Source organism: Aethalodelphis obliquidens, unplaced genomic scaffold (assembly GCF_003676395.1).
Source record: "Aethalodelphis obliquidens isolate GAN/ISIS:26980383/991018 unplaced genomic scaffold, ASM367639v1 scaffold2, whole genome shotgun sequence".
Lineage (NCBI taxonomy): Eukaryota > Metazoa > Chordata > Mammalia > Artiodactyla > Delphinidae > Aethalodelphis > Aethalodelphis obliquidens.
In genome coordinates, this window is record NW_020837946.1 from 45,302,484 (window position 1) to 45,324,831 (window position 22,348).

The following is a 22,348-nucleotide window of genomic DNA, read 5'->3' on the forward strand; positions in this document are numbered from 1 at the left end:
CTCCCTTTCTTTAGCAACTTACTTTAACTTTAATGGATAGTCTATCAGTTACAAATACTATCCAAAGACTTGGAGGCAACTTTATCCCTCAGCTCTTTCCTCCTACTCAGGAATGTTGTTCTCCTAATCAGCCTCTCTCTCAAATTCCACTGGCTTCCATCTCTCTCTTCTTTGTCAAGATATAAAGATACTCAGATCTTGACTGTTGTTAAAACAAACCAACCAAAAAGGTCTTTACCCAGTGCCTCTTTACTCCTCTCGTCTCTCATCTCTCTTTCCCTTCCCTTCAAAGCTGAGGTCCTTGAAGGAGGTATTACATCTCTTGCCCTTTTACTTCATCCAATCCTCAACTCAGATCATTCCAGACTTTGCTCTTTTTGCTGAACTCTACTGAAACAGCTTTTGCCAGTCTCAACAATGGCCTAATTTCCCAGTTGCTATATCTGGTGGATCTTTGAAAGTACCTGCCCTATTTCATCTTTTTGTGGATTTGGACCACCACTCTCTACTAGAAACTCTCTGAGATCAGATGACCAAAGGATGCAAAAATGGCACACAAGGGCCCCAGATCACATCACATTGATTCAAGACATACCTGATTTTTTTCATTACTATATAAATGGCATATTTTGGCAGAATTAAAAAAATACGTGGGATAATAAAAAGCATTTTCTATTTAGTGAATTACATGAGGTCTTGGGATGCTGCTCTCACTGATTGGCTTGGGAAGGCCACATTTAGAAGGTGGTGGTATTAACAGTCCCAATGATAGTCTGGAATCAGGTGAGTTGACAGGAGTGACAGTAATGGAAGAAATATTTAGACAGGGAGATGAATCATCAGTTCTACGCCAGAAAGAAGGTGAGCATCTCTGAAACCCGTGTTGCTCATGATCAGACATTTTGTGCAGCAGCTGTAAAGGAATGACAGAAAAATATACTAAGGAGAAGAAAGAAGACGTGGAGGAGAAAGAAAAAAGTATATATGAAAATGTATTAGGATATTTTGTGAAAATGATAAGTACTTTCAAAATAACTTTACTAAAATTAAAACAAATCGTTTGAGTAGATTTTTTCCTAGTGCAAGAGTCTTCAGATGCTGGATTGTTTAATTTGATGATTTTTCACTGAAATATTACATTTTTAGATATTTTAATAAAATATTACATTCAATATGACTTGAGAGGAAGAAAGTGGAGAGAAAAATGACAAATGCCTACAGATTTATTTCTGAGAGAGCCTCTGTGTACTGAGATGGGAAAAAGGAAGGATAGCAACAAGAAAAAAAATGTCAGTAGGAGTAAAGTCTGGTATAAGTTAAGACTTTGTAGAATTTTCAAAAAGGGCTACAACATACATTTTAGATTTAATCCTCAAAAAATTCATTTGAAGTAATAGTATTAGTAATATTACATCCATATTATAATAAAGATAGGGGAATCAAGGCCCATAAACTCTTTATGAGCTACTCCTGTGTATGTAAGAAGCAAAGTCAAAATTCAAAACAATCTGACTCCAATCATCATGCCCTTTCTATAGGTAGTAAGCTCCAAATGGTAAAATTTTGGGGGGGATGGGCAGAGGGAGTTGTCAAGCATCTCAAGTAAATCAGAGAGATAAATAATAATAAGCAACTAGTACACTGTACTGGGTCTGCACATCAGTCTTTGGATGACTTTTGGAAGCTATTTCCATTACATCATGGAAAGCTACTGTCAAGTACTGAACTGGACAGAGCTGAGTGGCCAGATGTCAGAGTGGTCAGTTAAAACAGCAACCAAAATGAAAGTATGTAATAATTGAGCCTTTATTCACTTACAATGATAGTGTAAGCAAGAGGCCAGAAAGAAGGTTCTGGTTCCATCAATGTCCCATTTTTCCCCAGTGAATGGCACTGGGCAAAGGTCAGGAGTATCATTACAGAAGCAGGACAGTATCTCTCTCCGGAGGGAGCCCTGAACACAAGGTTTCTGCTGGTTTTGTTTGGTTTTGTTTTGGGGAGGGGGAGGTGGGAGTGCAGAGGGAAGAAAAGGGAAAAGAACTAGCAGTAGAAAATACTGAAAACTGAATCCTAGTGGAGAAAAGTATTTTCAAGGCCCCCAAAAGATGAAGCACTTAAGAGAGGCCTTGGTCAAGGGCCTCCAATAAGGAGGCCTCTGAATGGAGGTACCTGGGCTGGGAATGCAGTTAATGCATAATAGTGCGGCCAGCCTGAGTGGTGAAGGGGGCTGAGTCCCTGACTACAACTCCTCCAAGCAGTGCACTGAATCTGGGGTGAGGAGGGAAGCTTTCTCCCATGAGGCTTGCCATGGAAAGACTTTGTAACTTTGTAGGGCCTAAAGGATTTGACCTGGAGCCAGACTTCTCAGCTACAAGTCACACTGCAGAGATTTTTCAACACTAATAGGACCTGGAGGCAGCCAACACAAATCTGGCTTTTGATAAACCTCATGGTGAAAGGTTGTAACTAAAATTATAGTTAGGAGAAACAACTTTGAAAGAATCTTTAAACTAGGAGTCACCTCTTCACACATTTCTGGAACCAGAGGGGGAAAGAAGGAAGCGTAAAGTGACAGATTTAAGTTGAGGAAAGAATTCAGTGTGGAAGCAAGTCTCTGATGGTCTGAATTATGTAATTTATCACTCTATTAATATGCATATACAGTTACATAATGATTGCTTTCCCTACTGATCTCTATAGTGATCTATCTATAGATATGTATACATGTACGCATGTATGTATATAATTTTAAGATCTATTTCATGGTCTATATAATTCACTGTAAACTTTTGTAGTTGGTAGCCACCTTTTACTTAATTATAGGTAACAACTGTAAGCTCCTGGTGGACAAAACTTTGTTTTTCTAAAATAATCTGTATAACATATTAGAATACTTGATATATAATGTCAATGAATATTTATTGTTTAATGTATACTACAGCAACTTTTTTTTAACTTAAACTATAAATTGATAAGGATGTCTGTACTGAGTAAAAAATAAAAAGATATCATGTGAAAGTTGTCCTTGGTATCATTTGGCTTATAAATGGAAGTACTCTATATTGTTTTATGACTTGTATTCATCAAAACATCTTTACCAGGTACCACAAAACAAACTGAAGGCCAACCTAACCTAACATAAATAAAAGTACTCTAGTGTTTTATCATGGTGTTAATATTTGTATTCTACTTCCTCTGAGAAAGTATACTTATATAAAAGAAGAATGTATATAATATGAAAATAATCGAATATTTCAATACCCCAATTAAGAAGTATTTTCACTTTCAAAATGGTAAAGCAGGGCTATCTGTCAATAATTTGGGTATCTAAAGTTTAAAACTCTAACACTAATTATTACAATTTTCCTTTGGGTCATCAGTAATCTAGATTTGGTCAACTAAGATTTTTTGTTTGGGTCACATAGGTCTTTAAAATAAGTCTTGATTCAGTTGCCTACAGGTTAATATTAAGAGGTTGTACATTAAAATCCAGAGAGTTTGTTTAGAAGTTAGAAAATCAAGAAAGTAGACCCACAAACTTGCGTAAAAATAACTGACTGGTATTGAGCAAGTAGCTGTGCCTTCTAAGTTGGTGTCTGCTCTCCAACTCCTCACTCCACCACATGCCCATTTCACACATTTGTTTAGGCCACAGCCTGGGCTCTGCTGACATTTGTGTTTGTCATTGCTAACTTAGAAATAATTCAAGTCAGGGAATTAGATGTTACATCTGATTCCTTGTAAGAATGAAATCTAAGTACATAGGCATATTTCAATAGCATCTGATTCTGCAACAAACTATTATACTTATTAAATAAGAATATGTGACTACAGCCCCTAAATGGCATACGGTGGCATTTTTGGCACTGGATAAATATTTTGAGCAGTGTCTCTAAATTTAAGTGTTCAGGAACTAGTCATTTTTTAATCTTGCATTTTTAAGTGGTTGAGGATACTTATTCTTTTAAGAAATGAAATACATAGTTCAGATGAAAATGGTTTGATATTTTTGTGTTGGGCCTTCTGTCAGTATTTTTACAGATGGCTAGAGACCAAAATTTGGGGAGTTTCCTACAGAAGTTTATGGCGCTACTGTTTAATCCTTTTATGCCCATAATTCTAAGTGCTTTGGTCTTCAGGAAGGTGTACAGCCTCTGAATTATTATACTAAGGGGAATGAGGAATTCTGTGTTCAACAGTTACATGTTAATTATGCAGAAATTATTAGGTTATTAAGACATATTAATAATGAGTGCCCATATTTGAGATTCATAGTTGTTGTAGTTTTACAGCTCTTTCTTTCAGTAAGTAGAGGCTTGGCGCATTAGGCCATGTGAATATTTCAATTCCGAGCTTTGCCTAAATATGACAATGTTGAAATGTCATAAAAGCATTTGAATCCTATCAGTTAATGTTGAATACATCTAAACAATAACAAAAAAACTGCACTAAAGATTAGATACTTCGATTATTAAAAAAAACACTAAAGATGGGGAAATATAAAGGTAATGTAAAATGTTCTAGCAAATCCTTCTGCATTGTCATGCTGATTCATTCTTTTGAAGTTCACTATTATGGCACATTTTCAGCATCACTTTTTAAATAAGCTTCAAAAATAACTTCTAGTCCATGACACGGGGAGGGGGAACGGTAAGCTTGGATGAAGTGAGAGAGTGGCATGGACTTATATATACTACCAAATGTAAAATAGATAGCTAGTGGGAAGCAGCCGCATAGCACAGGGAGATCAGCTCAGTGCTTTGTGACCACCTAGAGGGTGGGAGGGAGACGCAAGAGGGAGGAGATACGGGGATATATGTATATGTATAGCTGATTCACTTTGTTATAAAGCAGAAAATAACACACCATTGTAAAGCAATTATACTCCAATAAAGGTGTTAAAAAAGATAAAAACTTCTAGAATTTAGAATTTATAGCTCCACGTATGTTATTTTTTCAGACTTCTAGATACACAGTTTGGTTACATTGGCCTCTTAGTTGTAAGACCTATTATCTTATACATTCTTACAAGAATCTTGCAAGTTAAATGGTTATCATCATCCACATATCCCAAAGAGGAAAACTGGAACAAGGAGAGATCAAATGACTTGATTAGGTACTCACGGTCAGAAGTGGAATGAAATACAGGTATATTTTTCTTCCCATTAGACAGGGTTTACTTCTTTAGAACCATCATTTGTGCAAGTAACAGTTGTGAAAGTTGTGAACCGGTCATCGTTTTTTGTGGGCAACAAACGTTCTTGAATCAATGTTCATGTTTAAAATTTATGCTTTTGTTTAAAGATTCACATTTGGCTTGTTGTATAATTGAGAGTTCTCACAATCTGCTCTTGTCCATCTTGACTTCAATAGCAGTTGAGAAAACCCCAGAGGAAGATAAATAGGCAGTTTTATTTACCCACAATGAAATACACATTTTAGGTTATAATTTGTCCTATCAAGCCTAATCAGTGGCCACACAGTTGATTATGTAAAGGTAAAATTTTATACAGTAACACTTGGTTTAATTGAAAGGGAGACATTTATTTTACTCAGCAATAGAAAGTCCAGTATTTCTTAGGACTACAATTTTATTCATTTCACTTCCTGGCAAAGGTTAAAATTTGGTTAAAACCTTCTACAGCCAGAAAAGTAAAATGCAAGCATCCAGACACTAGAATCAAGAAGAACAATTTGATTTAGCTTGCTATGCCCACATCTTATTATGGAACAGTCTTCCAGAGGCGTTCATGAGGCTAGGAGGGCAGAATAAACCCTTTTTTTCTGATATAAATACAGGCAGCACTGCCATGTGAATGTAATAAATGGAAATCAGATTGTTCCTAGTTAATTAGTACCACACGGTGGAAAACCTAACCTCTAATCTATTGCCAAACCGCTAGAACACAGCAAAAAGCAAACAACACAGCCAAGTAACAGAACTTACTCAGTATATCTAAATGACTGAATAAAATGAAGACCCAATTTCTAAAACCAATGAAAAGATTTCCACAATTTCAGTAGTATACAGACGTATGTAATATGGGAACTATCAAGGATATTTCATTTGCCAGAAAAGGAACCCAAGATTGAATCATTCAAGTGATATTTAGGAGACCTGTAAGCATTATTTTTTAAAAACAAGTTTAAAAACAGCACGTCAAAACTCTTAGAGGAAAACATAGGCAGAGCACCCTATGACATAAATCACAGCAAGATCCTTTTTGACCCACCTCCTAGAGAAATGGAAATAAAAACAAAAATAAACAAATGGGACCTAATAAAACTTCAAAGCTTTTGCGCAGCAAAGGAAACCATAAACAAGACCAAAAGACAACCGTCAGAATGGGAGAAAATATTTGCAAATGAAGCAACTGACAAAGGATTAATCTCCAAAATTTATAAGCAGCTCATGCAGCTCAATAACAAAAAAACAAATAACCCAATCCAAAAATGGGCAGAAGACCTAATAGACATTTCTCCAAAGAAGATATACAGACTGCCAACAAACACATGAAAGAATGCTCAACATCATTAATCATTAGAGAAATGCAAATCAAAACTACAATGAGATATCATCTCACACCAGTCAGAATGGCCATCATCAAAAAATCTAGAAACAATAAATGTTGGAGAGGGTGTGGAGAAAAGGGAACACTCTTGCACTGCTGGTGGGAATGTGAATTGGTACAGCCACTATGGAGGTTCCTTAAAAAACTACAAATAGAACTACATATGACCCAGCAATCCCACTACTGGGCATAAACCCTGAGAAATCATGTACCAAAATGTTCATTGCAGCTCTATTTACAATAGCCCAGAGATGGAAACAACCTAAGTGTCCATCATCGGATGAATGGATAAAGAAGATGTGGCACATATATACAATGCACATATATACAATTACTCAGCCATAAAAAGAAACGAAATTAAGCTATTTGTAATGAGGTAGACCTAGAGTCTGTCATACAGAGTGAAGTAAGTCAGAAAGAGAAAGACAAATACCATATGCTAACACATACATATGGAATTTAAGAAAAAAATGTCATGAAGAACCTAGGGGTAAGACAGGAATAAAGACACAGACCTACTAGAGAATGGACTTGAGGATATGGGGAGGGGGAAGGGTAAGGTGTGACAAAGCGAGAGCGAGGCATGGACATATATACACTACCAAATGTAAGGTAGATAGCTAGTGGGAAGCAGCCGCATAGCACAGGGAGATTGGCTCGGTGCTTTGTGACCGCCTGGAGGGGTGGGACAGGGAGGGTGGGAGGGAGGGAGATGCAAGAGGGAAGAGAGATGGGAACATATGTATATGTATAACTGATTCACTTTGTTATAAAGCAGAAACTAACACACCATTGTAAAGCAATTACACTCCAATAAAGAGGTAAAAACAAAAAAATAGCATGTCAGTTTACACATGAAAAAATGAAAAATAGGAGTAGTCCTTCATTCATTATGAGGAATTGGTTTTAAGTGTAAAAAGGGTTTGGGATATATACTAACAATATACATTTCTGTAGTTAGGAATGTCTTTTAATTTTAATACTGAGCAAAAAAAGAAAAGTATTTTGTTTTTCTTAGCTAGAACTAAACTACTCTGTAATCTCACACTAAATTTTATACTGGGTGTATTAACTAAAACAATAAACAACAGTCCAAATGATGTTAGAAAAAGAGTAAACTTTTAAACTCAAGTACTGTATCATGAGGCCAGACTTCTTTGAATTCCAGATTTGAATATTCAAACTTTTAATAAATGTCTTCATCGGCCACCCAGTAGGCAGAAGTAACACGAGCAAAAATGAACTACTGATTGGTTATCTTTCACCTCCCCCAAGTCACATCTATTTTGGAAAATGGCACCACCACCCAGATGCTCGGGATAAAACCCTAAGGGGCAATCTTGACCCTCTTTTATTCTACAGGCCACAGCCAATCCATCAGTAAATCCTGCAAGTTCTACTTCCAAAATATATCAAGCTATTATATACATCATCCCAACTGATAGAATTCTAGGCCAATTTACTCTTCTCCTTCACCTAGACTACTGAGATAGCTTCCTAGACAGTTTTAGGGACCTCAGTGTGGCCTCTTTACAGCCCATGGTGCATACAGCAGCCAGCTGATCCCCAAATCTCCTGTTAAAAACCTTTGAGTAACTTCTCACTGCAATTAAAGAAAACAAACAAACAAACATGGCCTACAGGGCCCTATAAAATCTAGCCTCTGACTCTCTTCAATTTTTTTGCCTCTTTTTCACGATGCTCCAGGCGCAAAGTTCTTGTTACTATTTTCAGCCCTTTGTATTAACTAACTTTATTTATTCAGGTCTCAGTTTAAATGCTACATTCTCAGAATGCACTTCCCAGATCACTATCTCTAAAAAAAAAGCTCCCATTCTCTTTGATTCTCTCTTTTATTTTACTTATATTTACTCATTTGCATCTTATATAAGATCCAAATTTCTAAATTTATTTATTCATTTAGTTATGGGTTTATTACCCATCTCCCTGTCTTTCCCCATACTATGGAAGTTTCATAGCAGCTGCAATTCATATACTGCTAAAACCCAAGGGCCTAGAATATCATATGGTCATATAAGATGTTTAACAAATGTGTTACAAGCTGCCATAACAGATCACAACTATATCAAATGTATGCAACTGGCAAATGTGAGAAAATAAAAATCAAAGTGATATGCATCTTAATATGTAAAATATGTCACCAAGCTACTATTTCAAAATACCAGTGATGACTTAGCAGGACTAGGAAAAATAAAAACAAAACTAAAATTTACACAATTGTAAATTTTGAAAGAAATTTTTAGGATTCTTGAAGATTTTCTTTAAAAGCTTGAACTTAAAATTAGTTTGCATCTTCAAAATAAATCAATGACCAATTCACATTGATGTATATAAGACATAAGTGGTTGGCAGGCTAGCACCTAAGAAATAGCAACCTTTCCTTTGGGTGCCTCTGAGGAGACTAGAGAAATGCATCTATGTTCTCACGTACACAGTGACTCCTTAGAGTACAAAGGTTCTCCATCTGGAAGATTCTACTCAACAGGGCCTCACACTTTTAATCTATGATTTAATATAGAATAATAGGATCAATATAAGACTGAAATTTCTTAGAAGACGTGATCCTTTGAACAGAAATTCAACTTTAACTTTGGACTGCTTACTAGGGTAGATGGCTGGTGTGACCTTTTAGTTATCTAATCAAATTTTACCAAAAATGGGCTTCCCTGGTGGCGCAGTGGTTGAGAGTCTGCCTGCCGATGCAGCGGACGCGGGTTCGTGCCCCGGTCTGGGAAGATCCCACATGCTGCGGAGCGGCTGGGCCCGTGAGCCATGGCCGCTGAGCTTGCGCGTCTGGAGCCTGTGCTCCGCAACAGGAGGGGCCACAACAGTGAGAGGCCCGCGTACCACCAAAAAAAAAAAAAAAAATTAAAAACAAGTTAATAGATACCTATAACAGCATCTTGAAAACCATTTGAATTAATCAGGTATTGTTAGCAATTTAAAAATGTTGAGTTCATTTTCTTTTAAGAATCAAATTCTATTTTTCAATCTTGAAGATGCATCAGCAATTTCAAAACTCACATAATGAGACTTTAGGAGCTGAAAAGTTATGAGACAATTTTTTAAAAGTCAAAATAAAGAGAAAATATAGACAAAGATATTACTATGATGAAAGAATATAAGTAGATTGCAAAGTTATAATTTGAGCTAGGTGCATAATGATCAATAAGGCAATAAACTTTCTACACATGTGTATTAAGTGCAAAAGAATGATTTAGAGAAAATTATTTCTCTTTTTTTAATTCAACCTTTTAGTTATAGTCTTTTAAGCGTTCTATTGAGACATAGTGCTGAGATGAACACAATGCCTATGATAATTACTAAATGACAACTTTAGGAGACTTAATTCATTCTAATAACTGGCTATTTGAATAATTTTATTGTTTTTTATATAACTGACTCTACCAATGATAATTGCTGAATAAATGAATATACTCACGTATAGTCTGTGCTCATTTATCAACTTTCAAGCTCACAGCTTGTTAACGGCTACCTAGGCCAGAGGGTCCAGGAAACTGAAGAGAGTGTCATTTCTTCATTCTTCCTGCTCTTTACCATTTCTGAAGCTGACTTGGTAACCATGTGAGATCACCAGTGCACACACATAACCCCAACCCTGACCCACCTTCTCAGTTGTCCCAGTGCTAGTCTAGGGCAGTGTCTGCTTTCAGGAGATAAAAGACAGATGTGCTGTCCTATCAACATGTCCCAAACCTCTCTGCTCTTCCCAAATCTACCATGTTCCTTAACATGATACCTCTAGCTCTCTTTCTAGAGAAAGAAGATACATAATGAATAAGCTTTGGTTTTGCATCCAAAATGGTGATGAATCTTATTTTTACTCCTTTGAAAACATAAAGACTGAAGTAAAGCTACTTTTCATATGCAATGAATTCCAGCAAAATCTACCTTATTAAGACTGATTGAAAAAGTAACTTCTCCTTCATTTATCTTCATACTCCTAATTTGTTTCATAGGATGGCTTACAAGACATTCAACAAGACCTAAAAAATGTTGCTCCATTTGGGACTGAAGGTTGAACAGTTTGAGCTGATGTTCTGTTCCTTGCGATGGGGAAGGCAAGAAAATATCATCATCTTGATGAGAAGCAAATAATGATCGTAGTAAAGAGAAAAAACAGGGAGCGATATTATAATAAAGCCAGAACTTGAAGAGAATGCTCCAGCACCTCACTGTGCATTACAGAGGTACACTGTGCAACATTGGAACCTCACTCCCAACCTCTCTCACCTTGGCTGTCTCAACCCCACTGTCACAAACTATATGCCAAGCAATGGAAATACCAACTGTTTCAGTGTGGAAGATGGAAAAGTGTGAGTTTAGAAGAAAAAAATGTTTTTTGACCCATTTCCAGGGCACATCAAATTTAAAACCCCAAATGTAACTTCTTACAGAAATATTATTCATGGTAATGAACCGGTGAAATATTCTAATAGTAGATAGCAATAAATATATTTATATACATATATATACTAAGGGGTTTTCATTGAGTTAGCCTAGAGATTGAACCAAAATTGACTTGCAAATGAAAATTTGCAACAAAAATTCTTTTCAGAAGTTTGTAAATGCTATAATTGTGTTTCAGTTCATAGGATCATGCCAAAAGTTATATATTAAAATTTCTAAATGTAAAATAAAATATACATTTTAATGGACGATATCAGTACAGATGATTCTAAAAGAGAATAAAATTCCTAAGTATATTTTGCCTAGAAGAAAATATCAACTGTTTTAAATTCTATCTCCCCTCAAAAAATTCCCTTAGCTAAAATCACAAAATAATGGCATCATATCTCAAGATGAGAAAATGATTTCAAATCTGTGATAAACCAAAAGTAAATAATTTAACTATAAAAATACTGAGTGTTGTCTGCAGAGACTACCACTGATTTTAGTGTGTGAAATATAACTCTGTTACTCCCAGTAGGAGCCCTTGCTATGTAATATAATAAACCAATTCGATCGTGTTAACAGTCCAGCTTCTATAATGAAGTTCAGTACTCCAAGGGCAGATTGGCTTCAGTCATTAAATCAACTTCAGTAAACAGTAATCAATTGGAATGAAAGAAGATTATGTCACAAAGAGGAAAAGATCAAATTGAGGGCTGAATTATTCTAGAAAAGAGAAAAGAGCAACACGGAAAAACAACTCTGATCTGAGCTACCTAGGTAATTTTAACGTTTAAATTAATCTTATTTAGCACCTTGTATCTCTATCTACATTTAGTTTAAAATGACTGATCCCAGAGTATTAGTTGGAATACTGAAGAGCTGATGATCCAGACATGTTTTATCACCATGAAATCTTATTTCTAAGGAAAAGATGTATGTATTCTATATACTTACTGGAGATGTTGATACTTGGGTTATTCTCAACTGGTTTTCCAAATCTTGTACTTTGTTTTTAAGTTCCATATTTTCTGTTTCTAAGTCTTGAATCTAAAAAGCAAATGATTATTGAATAATCTTCAGACATTTGTTCTTGGAAAATATTGGCTGTTAAATTGGCTATATTAATGAATAGGGTTTTATATTATTTAAAATTTTAATGTATTTTTTTGTGCACAGGGGAGAAATTTATTTTGATAAAGCTTGGGATATACCATAGAATTCTAGGTCACTGGAAAGACATATTATTAAATTTAAAATATGTTTTTATGTGTGTGCAAATTTCATGTTTCTAATGCCTCATCTCTGTTTTCTTATAGCGTTGTGCAATCTGTACCCATAATCTTGGAGTATAACTGCAAGACAGTGAAACTTGCTTATGATGATTTTGAAGAGAGTGGAGAAAGGGTGTAATTTAATTATAAAGGAATCTGATCTGCATGGGAAACCACTTACCCAGCATCTGCTGCTTCTGCTGCTCTGATCCCCATGAGAAGCATCAGGAAGTGAAGCAAAGTCACATGAGAACACTAAGTTCTTGTGGGAATTCAATATAAAATGGTTAAAAACTGTGCAGGGGATCAGGAATGAAAAATTATAGGAACACAGTGAAAGCAGTTCCAATCAGTGTGGGGGGAATTTAATGGCAGGCCTTCTAAATTTGTTTGATGATATGCAAGTTTCCCTGTACTTACATCACATAAATGTGAAATAACAAGCTTAGTTTACTCACTCTTTTCTGTAACACTGCAATCTGTTTTCTTGTTTCAACATCTTTTCCTCCAGATTCTAGAAATTTCCTATACGCCAGGTCAAATGCTTGGCCAATTGTTAAAGTTATCTCTTCAGCCTTTGTAAAAACCAAACAAAGATTTGCATTTTAATAATAATATGTCAGACTATTCTTTGAATCAAGAAAAACGGTAACATGAGGTATTTCAAAAGGGCAATGTCTAGGGGTAGACATAGTAAATGAGCAAAGTAGTCTATGCTAACATAATAATTCAAAGCCTACCCATGCACAACATAAAAAAGAAATGTTTTGGCAATTAAATGAATAGCTGTTGAAGTTGGAAGCAAGAGTCCTATCCAACTTCTCATCTCTTTTATCATAGCATTTTTTTCCCTAGTTTGTTTTCCTCCCTTCCTCAAATATTTAGTGCCTATTAAATAAAAGCATAGTGCCAACTGCAGTTTTTCTTGTTGCTTTGCTACTTATTTCCTTTTCTTACTGAGGAGGGTTTATTAAGCCTGGCAGTAACTTGAATGAGGTTGGCTGGGTAGTGTCTGTGGAAAACCTGATGGATGCCCTCTCTAAAGGAAGCAACTGCTAGCTACTCAGTTCCAATTGATTTTTGGCTTGTGGAAATGAACATTTCCAACCCAGAGTTGTCGATTTTAAATATGTGAGATGAGGTCAGAAATCTGAATATTCATATGGAAAGCTCCCAATTTTAAGTGACAGTAAACAATATTTTTGTAAAACACAGTGCCGACTGAGCAAAATATATCTGTCACCTGAATTTGGCCTCATAAACAATTATGTCTCTGGTCTATTAACTAGAAACTGCCACAAATATCCTAAGTCCACCAGCTCATTCCTTCTCCACTGATATCTCAACTGGTATCACAGTGTCTTACTGGGAACAGTGTAAACAGTAAATAAAGATTTATTTACTTTATTAACATTATAAAGAAGTTTGGTAAAGGCATTAATTGATTTAATGCATCAGAAATATTTCATATTTAATATAACACCTCCAGATGACATAACAACTGGTAGCAACATTAAATCTTGAAAATGCCCTGCTTTCACTAATCTATTGCAAATCCTAAAATTTTGTGATTCCTAGGTGCAACATAAATTGAAAATATGCTTTATTAATAAAGCTTAGATTACTTAAGACAGTTATTTTTGTAGTTCACTATTCATTTAAAAAGGCATTTAGCCATAAAAAGTATTCATAGTGTTTAACCCAATAAACCAAAAAATGCAAAATATATGCCTAAAATTATATGAGAACTATCTGTCTTACAACAAAGATGGAAAAGAAAATAAGCTATATTAAGGAATACTAAAAAGTTAAAATGAGTTCAATGTGTCTTCTTAGTAAGACAATGTGTTTTCCTCAAATACTCAAGGTGTACAGGACAGAAAATTGTTTAAATGGTAAGATGGTTGATTCATCACTAATAACATTTGACTTCATTATTAATTATTTGTTTACAATAATAATTTTTTAAAATCCATAGTCTCTTTTTTATGGTAAGACATGTCTTTTTAATTAAGATAGCACTTAGCTCCTTGGTAATTATTCTCCATATATTACCTCACTTGCTTCTCATGACTCTGTGAGATGGGGGTTATTATTATTCCCACAATACTTATGCAACTGCAATTCTGTGAGGTTGTATAACTTGCCTAAAATCTGATACTTAGTTAGAGGAGAACCTGGATTCAAATTCAGAATATCTGACTCTACAAGCCTCACACTTTTGGGGGGTAGGGGATAAAATTTATATATAATGAAATGCACAGACCATGATTGTACAATCAGGTGTGTTTTGCCACATGTGTTTTGATACCTATATAAGCACCATATCATTAAAGATATAGAATATTTCTATCATCCTTGAAAGTTCTCCTATGCCTACCTCTAGTCAAATCACATTTCTTACGGGTAACCGTTGCTCAAATTTCTCACCATAGATCAGTTTTACCTGTCCTTGTATCTATAAAAATGGGCCATACTGTATATATTCTTTTGTATTGGTCTTTTTTAGTTTCTCAGATGTTACATGTATCATTCGTTTTATTGCTGATTACTTTCCATCCAGTGAATATATCACAAATGATTTTTCACTTTTCTATCAAGGGACATTTCTGGTGTTTTCAGTCCTGAGTTATAAATAAAGCTGTTACAACATTCTTGTAAAATCTTTTTGTGTACATATGTTTTCGTATCTCTGGGTAAATACCTAGAAAGAAATTGATAAATCATAGGATGGGTCTATGTTTAACATTATAAGAAACTGCCAAACTGCTTTCCAAAGTACCATTGTACATACCCACCAGCAGTAAAAGAGTTCTAGCTGCTCCACATTCTCACCAACATCAGATATTGACATCTATTTAATTTAGTTATTTTACTGGATGAGTAATGCTATTGCAATTTATTTGTAACCTGAATTTCCCTGTTGAATAATATATTAGCCCAGTTTCATGTAATCATTGGCCTTTGTTATCCGCTCATTATGAACTCCCTGTAGACAGTCTCTTGCCCATTTTTTATTAGTTTTTTTGTCTTTTTATTATTGATATTTAGTTCTTTATATATTCCGGATACAAACTCTTTTTCAGATATATGTATGTGACTTGCCATTTCACTTTATAATACTGTTTATAGATTAATAGAAAATGTTTATTTTTAATTCAGTCCCACATATCATTTTTTTCTCCTGCTATATTTAGTGCTTTTGGGGTCATTTCTAAGAAATCATTGTCTACTCAAAGTTCATAGAGAGATTCTCCTATGTTTAATGAAAGTTTTGCAGCAGGCTATAAAAGCTTCTACTTTTGTATCTATTATCCATCTCAAGTTATTTTTATGTAGCATAAGTAAGAACTAATTTTTAAGTATTATTTTTTCATATATTTAGCTAGCTGTTCCAATACCAATTATCAAAGATTTCTTTTCTCCATTAAATTGTCTTGTCACATTTGTGGAAAACTCAATTGAGCACTTATGTGTGGATATTTCTGGTCTCTACAATCTAGTTCATTTATTATTTATCTACCATTACATCAATATCACCTGATCTTGATAATAATTTCTTTGAAGTACCCTGTGAAAGCAGGTAAAATGTGTCTTCCAACTTTGGTCTTTTCTTTCAAGATTAATTTCTCTATTCTGCACTGTTTTAATCACCATATTAAAAACAAATTTTCTATTTCTACCAAAAATCCCATTGTGATTTTGATAAGGATTGTATTGAATATACAGATCAATTTGGTGGAATTGACCACTTAACTAAATTGAGCCTTCCAACCTATAAATATGGTATCTCTCTCCCATTATTTTAGTTCTTCTTTAATTTCTGCAATAGTTTGTTGATTTCAGCATATCTTCTTCAAAAAATCCTAATTATTTCATGTTTGTTGATGCTTTAGTAAACAGATTTTTAGTTTTTCTAGGAGACAGAAACAATTAATTTTTGTATATTAACCTTGTATCTTGTGATTAAATTTGCTTCATAATCATAGTAATTTGTAGTTTTCACATGACTTTCTTTGTAAAAATTCATATTACATCTGTGAAAAAGATAGTTTTACTTTTTTTCCCAATCTTTATGCCTCTTGTTTCTTTTACAAACTATTCACCATCTAAGACATCTAATACCAGGCTAAACAGAGGTGGTGAGAATAAGCACCCTTGCCCTGTTCCCAATCTTAAAGAAAAGCATTCAATAATTCACCATTAATTTTGATATCACCTGCAGGATTTTTAACATCCTTATTGGAATAAGAAATGTCTCTTATACTCCTAGGATATTATGAATTTTGTCATCAATTGGATTGAATTTTGTGCTTTTTCTGCATCTATGTGATAATTTTTTTTCATAGAACTTAACAGTGAAACTATCTGGGTCTGTTATTTTACTTGTCAAGAGATTTTTAAAAAAATTTTATTACACATATATTCAGATTTGTTATTTCCTCAGTTTTGTTAAATCAAGTTTTTCAAATATTCATCAATTTCATCTTACTTGACAAATTTACTGGCATAATAGTTATTTAATATTTCTCTCTGTATCCTTTTAAAGACTGTAGCATCTGTACTTATATCCACTCTTTTGTTTCTGGTATTGGTAATTTGTGCTTTCCTTTATTTTTGTCCTTGATCTGTCTTTTTAGAGGATCCTTGTTAAAGAACCAACTTTTAGTTTATTAATTTTCTTTATTGTGTTTTCAACATCATCGATTACATTATTTATTGTTATTTTTACCTTTTACTTTGTTTTAAATTTGTTCTTATTCTAACTCCTCAAGATCAAGAGCATGATTACTTTTTATCTTTTCTCATAGAAGCATTTAAAGCTATAAATATCCCTCTAAGTACTGCTTTAACTGTCTTTTACAAATTTTGATATTTTGTATTTTGTTGTTATTCAGAGAAAAATAATCTAATTCCTCTTGTGACTTTCTTTGAGCTATTATTACGTGAAGTGTGTTATGATTTAAAACATTTTGACAATTCGTAGTCAGAGAATATACTCTGTAAAATTTTCAATTTTGAAATTTACTGAGTCTTAAAATATGGTCCAGGATATGACGTATCTTTGTAAACATTCCACTGCACTCAAAGAGAAAGTATACCCTGGAAAAGCAAGAAGAACTACAATCCTGCAGCCTGTGGAATAAAAACCACATTCACAGAAAGATAGACAAGATGAAAAGGCAGAGGGCTATGTAACAGAAGAAGGAACAAGATAAAACCCCAGAAAAACAACTAAATGAAGTGGAGATAGGCAACCTTCCAGAAAAAGAATTCAGAATAATGATAATGAAGATGATCCAGAACCTCAGAAAAACAATGGAGGCAAAGATTGAGAAGATGCAAGAAATGTTTAACAAAAACCTAGAAGAATTAAAGAACAAACAAACAGAGATGAACAATACAATAACTGAAATGAAAACTATACTAGAAGGAATCTATAGCAGAAAACCTGAGGCAGAGAACGGATAAGTGACCTGGAAGACAGAATGGTGGAATTCGTTGCTGTGGAACAGAATAAAGAAAAAAAAAAAAAAAAGAAAAGAAATGAAGACAGCCTAAGAGACCTCTGAGACAACATTAAATGCAACAACATTCACATTATAGGGGTCCCAGAGGAGAAGAGAGAGAGAAAGGACCCGACAAAATATTTGAAGAGATTATAGTCAAAAACTTCCCTAACATGGGAAAGGAAATAGCCACCCAGGTCCAGGAAGTGCAGTGAGTCCCATACAGGATAAACCCAAGGAGAAACACACCAAGACACATAGTAATCAAATTGGTAAAATTAAAGACAAATACAAATTATGGAAAGCAGCAAGGGAAAAATGACAAATAACATACAAGGGAACTCCCATAAGATTAACAGCTGATTTCTCAGCAGAAACTCTACAAGCCAGAAGGGAGTGGTATGATATACTTAAAGTGATGAAAGGGAAGAACCGACAACCAAGATTACTCTAACCGGCAAGGATCTCATTCATTCGATGGAGAAATCAAAAGCTTTACAGACAAGCAAAAGCTAAAAGAATTCAGCACCACCAAATCAGCTCTAAAACAAATACTAAAGGAACTTCTCTAAGTGGGAAACACAAGAGAAGAAAAGGACCTACAAAGACAAACCCAAAACAATTAAGTAAATGGTCATAGGAACATACATATCAATAATTACCTTATAAGTGAATGGATTAAATGCTCCAACCAAAAGACACAGGCTTGCTGAATGGATACAAAAACAAGACCCATATATATGCTATCTACAAGAGACCTATTTCAGACCTAGATACACATACAGACTGAAAGTGAGGGGACAGAAAAAGATATTCCATGCAAATGGAGATCAAAAGAAAGCTGAAGTAGTAATACTCATATCAGATAAAATAGACTTTAAAATAATGTTACAAGAGACAAGGAAGGACACTACATAATGATCAAGGGATCAATCCAAGAAGAAGATATAACAGTTATAAATATATATGCACCCAACATAGGAGCATCTCAATACATAAGGCAACTGTTAACAGCTATAAAAGAGGAAATCGACAGTAACACAATAATAGTGGGGGACTTTAGCACCTCACTTAAACCAATGGAAAGATCATCCAAAATGAAAATAAATAAGGAAACACAAGCTTTAAATGACACAATAGACCAGATAGATTTAATTGATATTTATAGGACATTCCATCCAAAAACAGCAGATTACACATTCTTCTCAAGTGCGCATGGAATATTCTCCAGGAGAGATCACATCTTGGGTCACAAATCAAGCCTCAGTAAAGTTAAGAAAATTGAAATCATATCAAACATCTGTTCTGACCACAACACTATGAGATTAGAAATGAATTACAGGGAAAAAAAAGTAAAAAACACAAACACATGGAGGATAAACAATACATTACTAAATAAAGAAGAGATCACTGAAGAAATCAAAGAGGAAATAAAAAAATACCTAGAGACAAATGACAATGAAAACACAATGATCCAAAACCTATGGGATGCAGCAAAAGCAGTTCTAAGAGGAAAGTTTATAGCTATACAAGCCTACCTCAAGAAACAATAAAAATCTCAAATAAACAATCTAACCTTACACCTAAAGGAACTAGAGAAAGAAGAACAAACAAAACCCAAAGTTTGCAGAAGGAAAGAAATCATAAAGATCAGAGCAGAAATAGAAACAAAGAAAATAGCAAAGATCAATAAAACTAAAAGCTGGTTCTTTGAGAAGATAAAAAAAATTGATAAACCTTTAGTCAGACTCATCAAGAAAAAGAGAGAGAGGACTCAAATCAATGAAAAAGGAGAAGTTACAACAGACACCACAGACATACAAAGCATCCTAAGAGACTACCACAAGCTACTCTATGCCAATAAATTGGACAACCTAGAAGAAATGGACAAATTCTTAGAAAGGTATAACCTTCCAAGACTGAACCAGGAAGAAATATAAAATATGAACAGACCAATCACAAGTAATGAAATTGAAATTGTGATTAAAAATCTTCCAACAAACAAAAGTCCAGGACCAGATGGCTTCACAACTGAATTCTATCAAATATTTAGAGAAGAGCTAACACCAATCCTTCTCAAACTCTTCCAAAAAATTGTAGAGGAAGGAGCACTCCCAAAATCATTCTATGAGGCCACCATCACCCTGATACCAAAACCAGACAAAGATACTACAAAAGAAAAAAAAAAATTACAGACAAATATCACTGATGAATATAGATGCAAACATCCTCAACAAAATACTAGCAAACAGAATCGAACAACACATTAAAAGGATCATATACAATGATAAAGTGGGATTTATCCCAGTGATGCAAGGATTTCTCAATATATGCAAATCAATCAATGTGATACACCATATTAAAAAATTGAAGAATAAAAACCATATGATCATTTCAATAGATGCAGAAGAAGCTTTTGACAAAGTTCAGCACCCATTTATGACAAAAACTCTCCAGAAAGTGGGCATAAAGGAAACCTACCTCAACATATAAAGACCATATACGACAAACCCACAGTAAACATCATTCTCAATGGTGAAAAACTGAAAGCATTTCCTCTAAGATCAGGAACAAGACAAGGATGTCCACTCTCACCACTATTATTCAACATGGTTTTGGAAGTCCTAGCCACGGCAATCAGAGAAGAAAGAGAAAAAAAAAGAATACAAATTGGAAAAGAAGTAAAGTTGTCACTGTTTGCAGATGACATCATACTATACATAGAGAATCCTAAAAATGCTACCAGAAAACTACTAGAGCTAATCAATGAATTTGGTAAAGTTGCAGGATACAAAATTAATGCACAGAAATCTCTTATATTCCTATACACTAATGATGAAAAATCTGAAGGAGAAATTAAGGAAACACTTCCATTTACCATTGCAACAAAAAGAATAAAATACCTAGGAATAAACCTACCTAGGGAGAGAAAAGGTCTGTACTCAGAAAACTATAAGACACTGGTGAAAGAAATTAAAGATACCAACAGATGGAGAGATATGCCATGTTCTTGGATTGGAAGAATCAATATTGTGAAAATGACTATACTACCCAAAGCAATCTACAGATTCAATGCAATCCCTATCAAATTACCAATGGCATTTTTTACGGAACAAGAACAAAAAATTTTAAAATTTGTATGGAGACACAGAAGACCCCGAATAGCCAAAGCAGTCTTGAGGGTAAAAAACAGAGCTGGAGGAATCAAACTCCCTGACTTCAGACTATACTACAAAGCCACAGTAATCAAGATAATATGGTACTAGCACAAAAACAGAAACATAAATCAATGGAACAAGATAGAAAGCCCAGAGATAAACCCACGCACCTATGGTCAACTAATCTATGACAAAGGAGGCAAGGATATACAATGGAGAAAAGACAGTCTCTTCAATAAGTGGTGCTGGGTAAACTGGACAGCTACATGTAAAAGAATGAAATTAGAACACTCCGTAACACCATACACAAAAATAAACTCAAAATGGATTAGAGACCTTAATGTAAGACTGGACACTATAAAACTCTTAGAGGAAAACATAGGACGAACATTCTTTGACATAAATCACAGCAAGATCTTTTTTGATCCACCTCCTACAGTAATGGAAATAAAAACAAAAATAAACAAATGGAACCTAATGAAACTTCAAAGCTTTTGCACAGCAAAGGAAACCATAAACAAGAAGAAAAGACAACCCTCAGAATGGGAGAAAATATTTGCAAATGAATCAACGGACAAAGGATTAATCTCCAAAATATATAAACAGCTCAGCAGCTCAATATTAAGAGAAACAATCCAATCCAAAAATGGGCAGAAGACCTAAATAGACATTTCTCCAAAGGAGACAAACAGATGGCCAAGAAGCACATGAAAAGCTGCTCAACATCACTAATTATTAGAGAAATGCAAATCAAAACTACAATGAGGTATCATCTCACACCAGTTAGAATGGGCATCATCAGAAAATCTACAAAGAACAAATGCTGGAGAGGGTGTGGAGAAAAGGGAACCCTCTTGCACTGTTGGTGGGAATGTAAATTGATACAGCCACTATGGAGAACAGTATGGAGGTTCCTTAAAAAACTAAAAATAGAATTACTATATGATCCAGTAATCCCACTACTGGGCATATACCCAGAGAAAACCATAATTCAAAAAGACACATGCACCCCAATGTTCATTGCAGCACTATTTACAATAGCCAGGTCATGGAAGCAACCTAAATGCCCATTGACAGATGAATGGATAAAGATGTTGTACATATATACAATGGAATATTACTCAGCCATAAAAGGGTACAATATTGGGTCATTTGTAGAGATGTGGATGGACCTAGAGACTGTCATACAGAGTGAAGTAAGTCAGAAAGAGAAAAACAAATATTGTATATTAATGCATGTATGTGGAAGCTAGAAAAATGGTACAGATGAACCGGTTTATAGGGCAGAAGTTGAGACACAGATGTAGAGAACAAAAGTATGGACCCCAAGGGGGGAAAGCCGCTGGGGGGTGGGGATGGTGGTGTGCTGAATTGGGTGATTGGGATTGACATGTATACAC

General features: G+C 34.6%; 1 protein-coding gene across 3 annotated transcripts in view; it reads right to left on the bottom strand.

Moving 5' to 3' along the window:
• GULP1 (GULP PTB domain containing engulfment adaptor 1) overlaps positions 1-22,348 on the bottom strand; it is a 267,960-nt gene that overhangs the window by 13,180 nt on the left and 232,432 nt on the right. For 2 of the 3 annotated variants that reach the window (XM_027126188.1, XM_027126195.1), the window contains exons 8-10: positions 12,739-12,855; positions 12,462-12,542; positions 11,964-12,056 (exon numbers count right to left, since the gene is read on the bottom strand). In XM_027126188.1, the coding sequence (XP_026981989.1) occupies positions 11,964-12,056; positions 12,462-12,542; positions 12,739-12,855 (291 nt within the window). The remainder of the gene's footprint in view (positions 1-11,963; positions 12,057-12,461; positions 12,543-12,738; positions 12,856-22,348) is intronic. The other variant, XM_027126198.1, reaches the window with a different exon arrangement.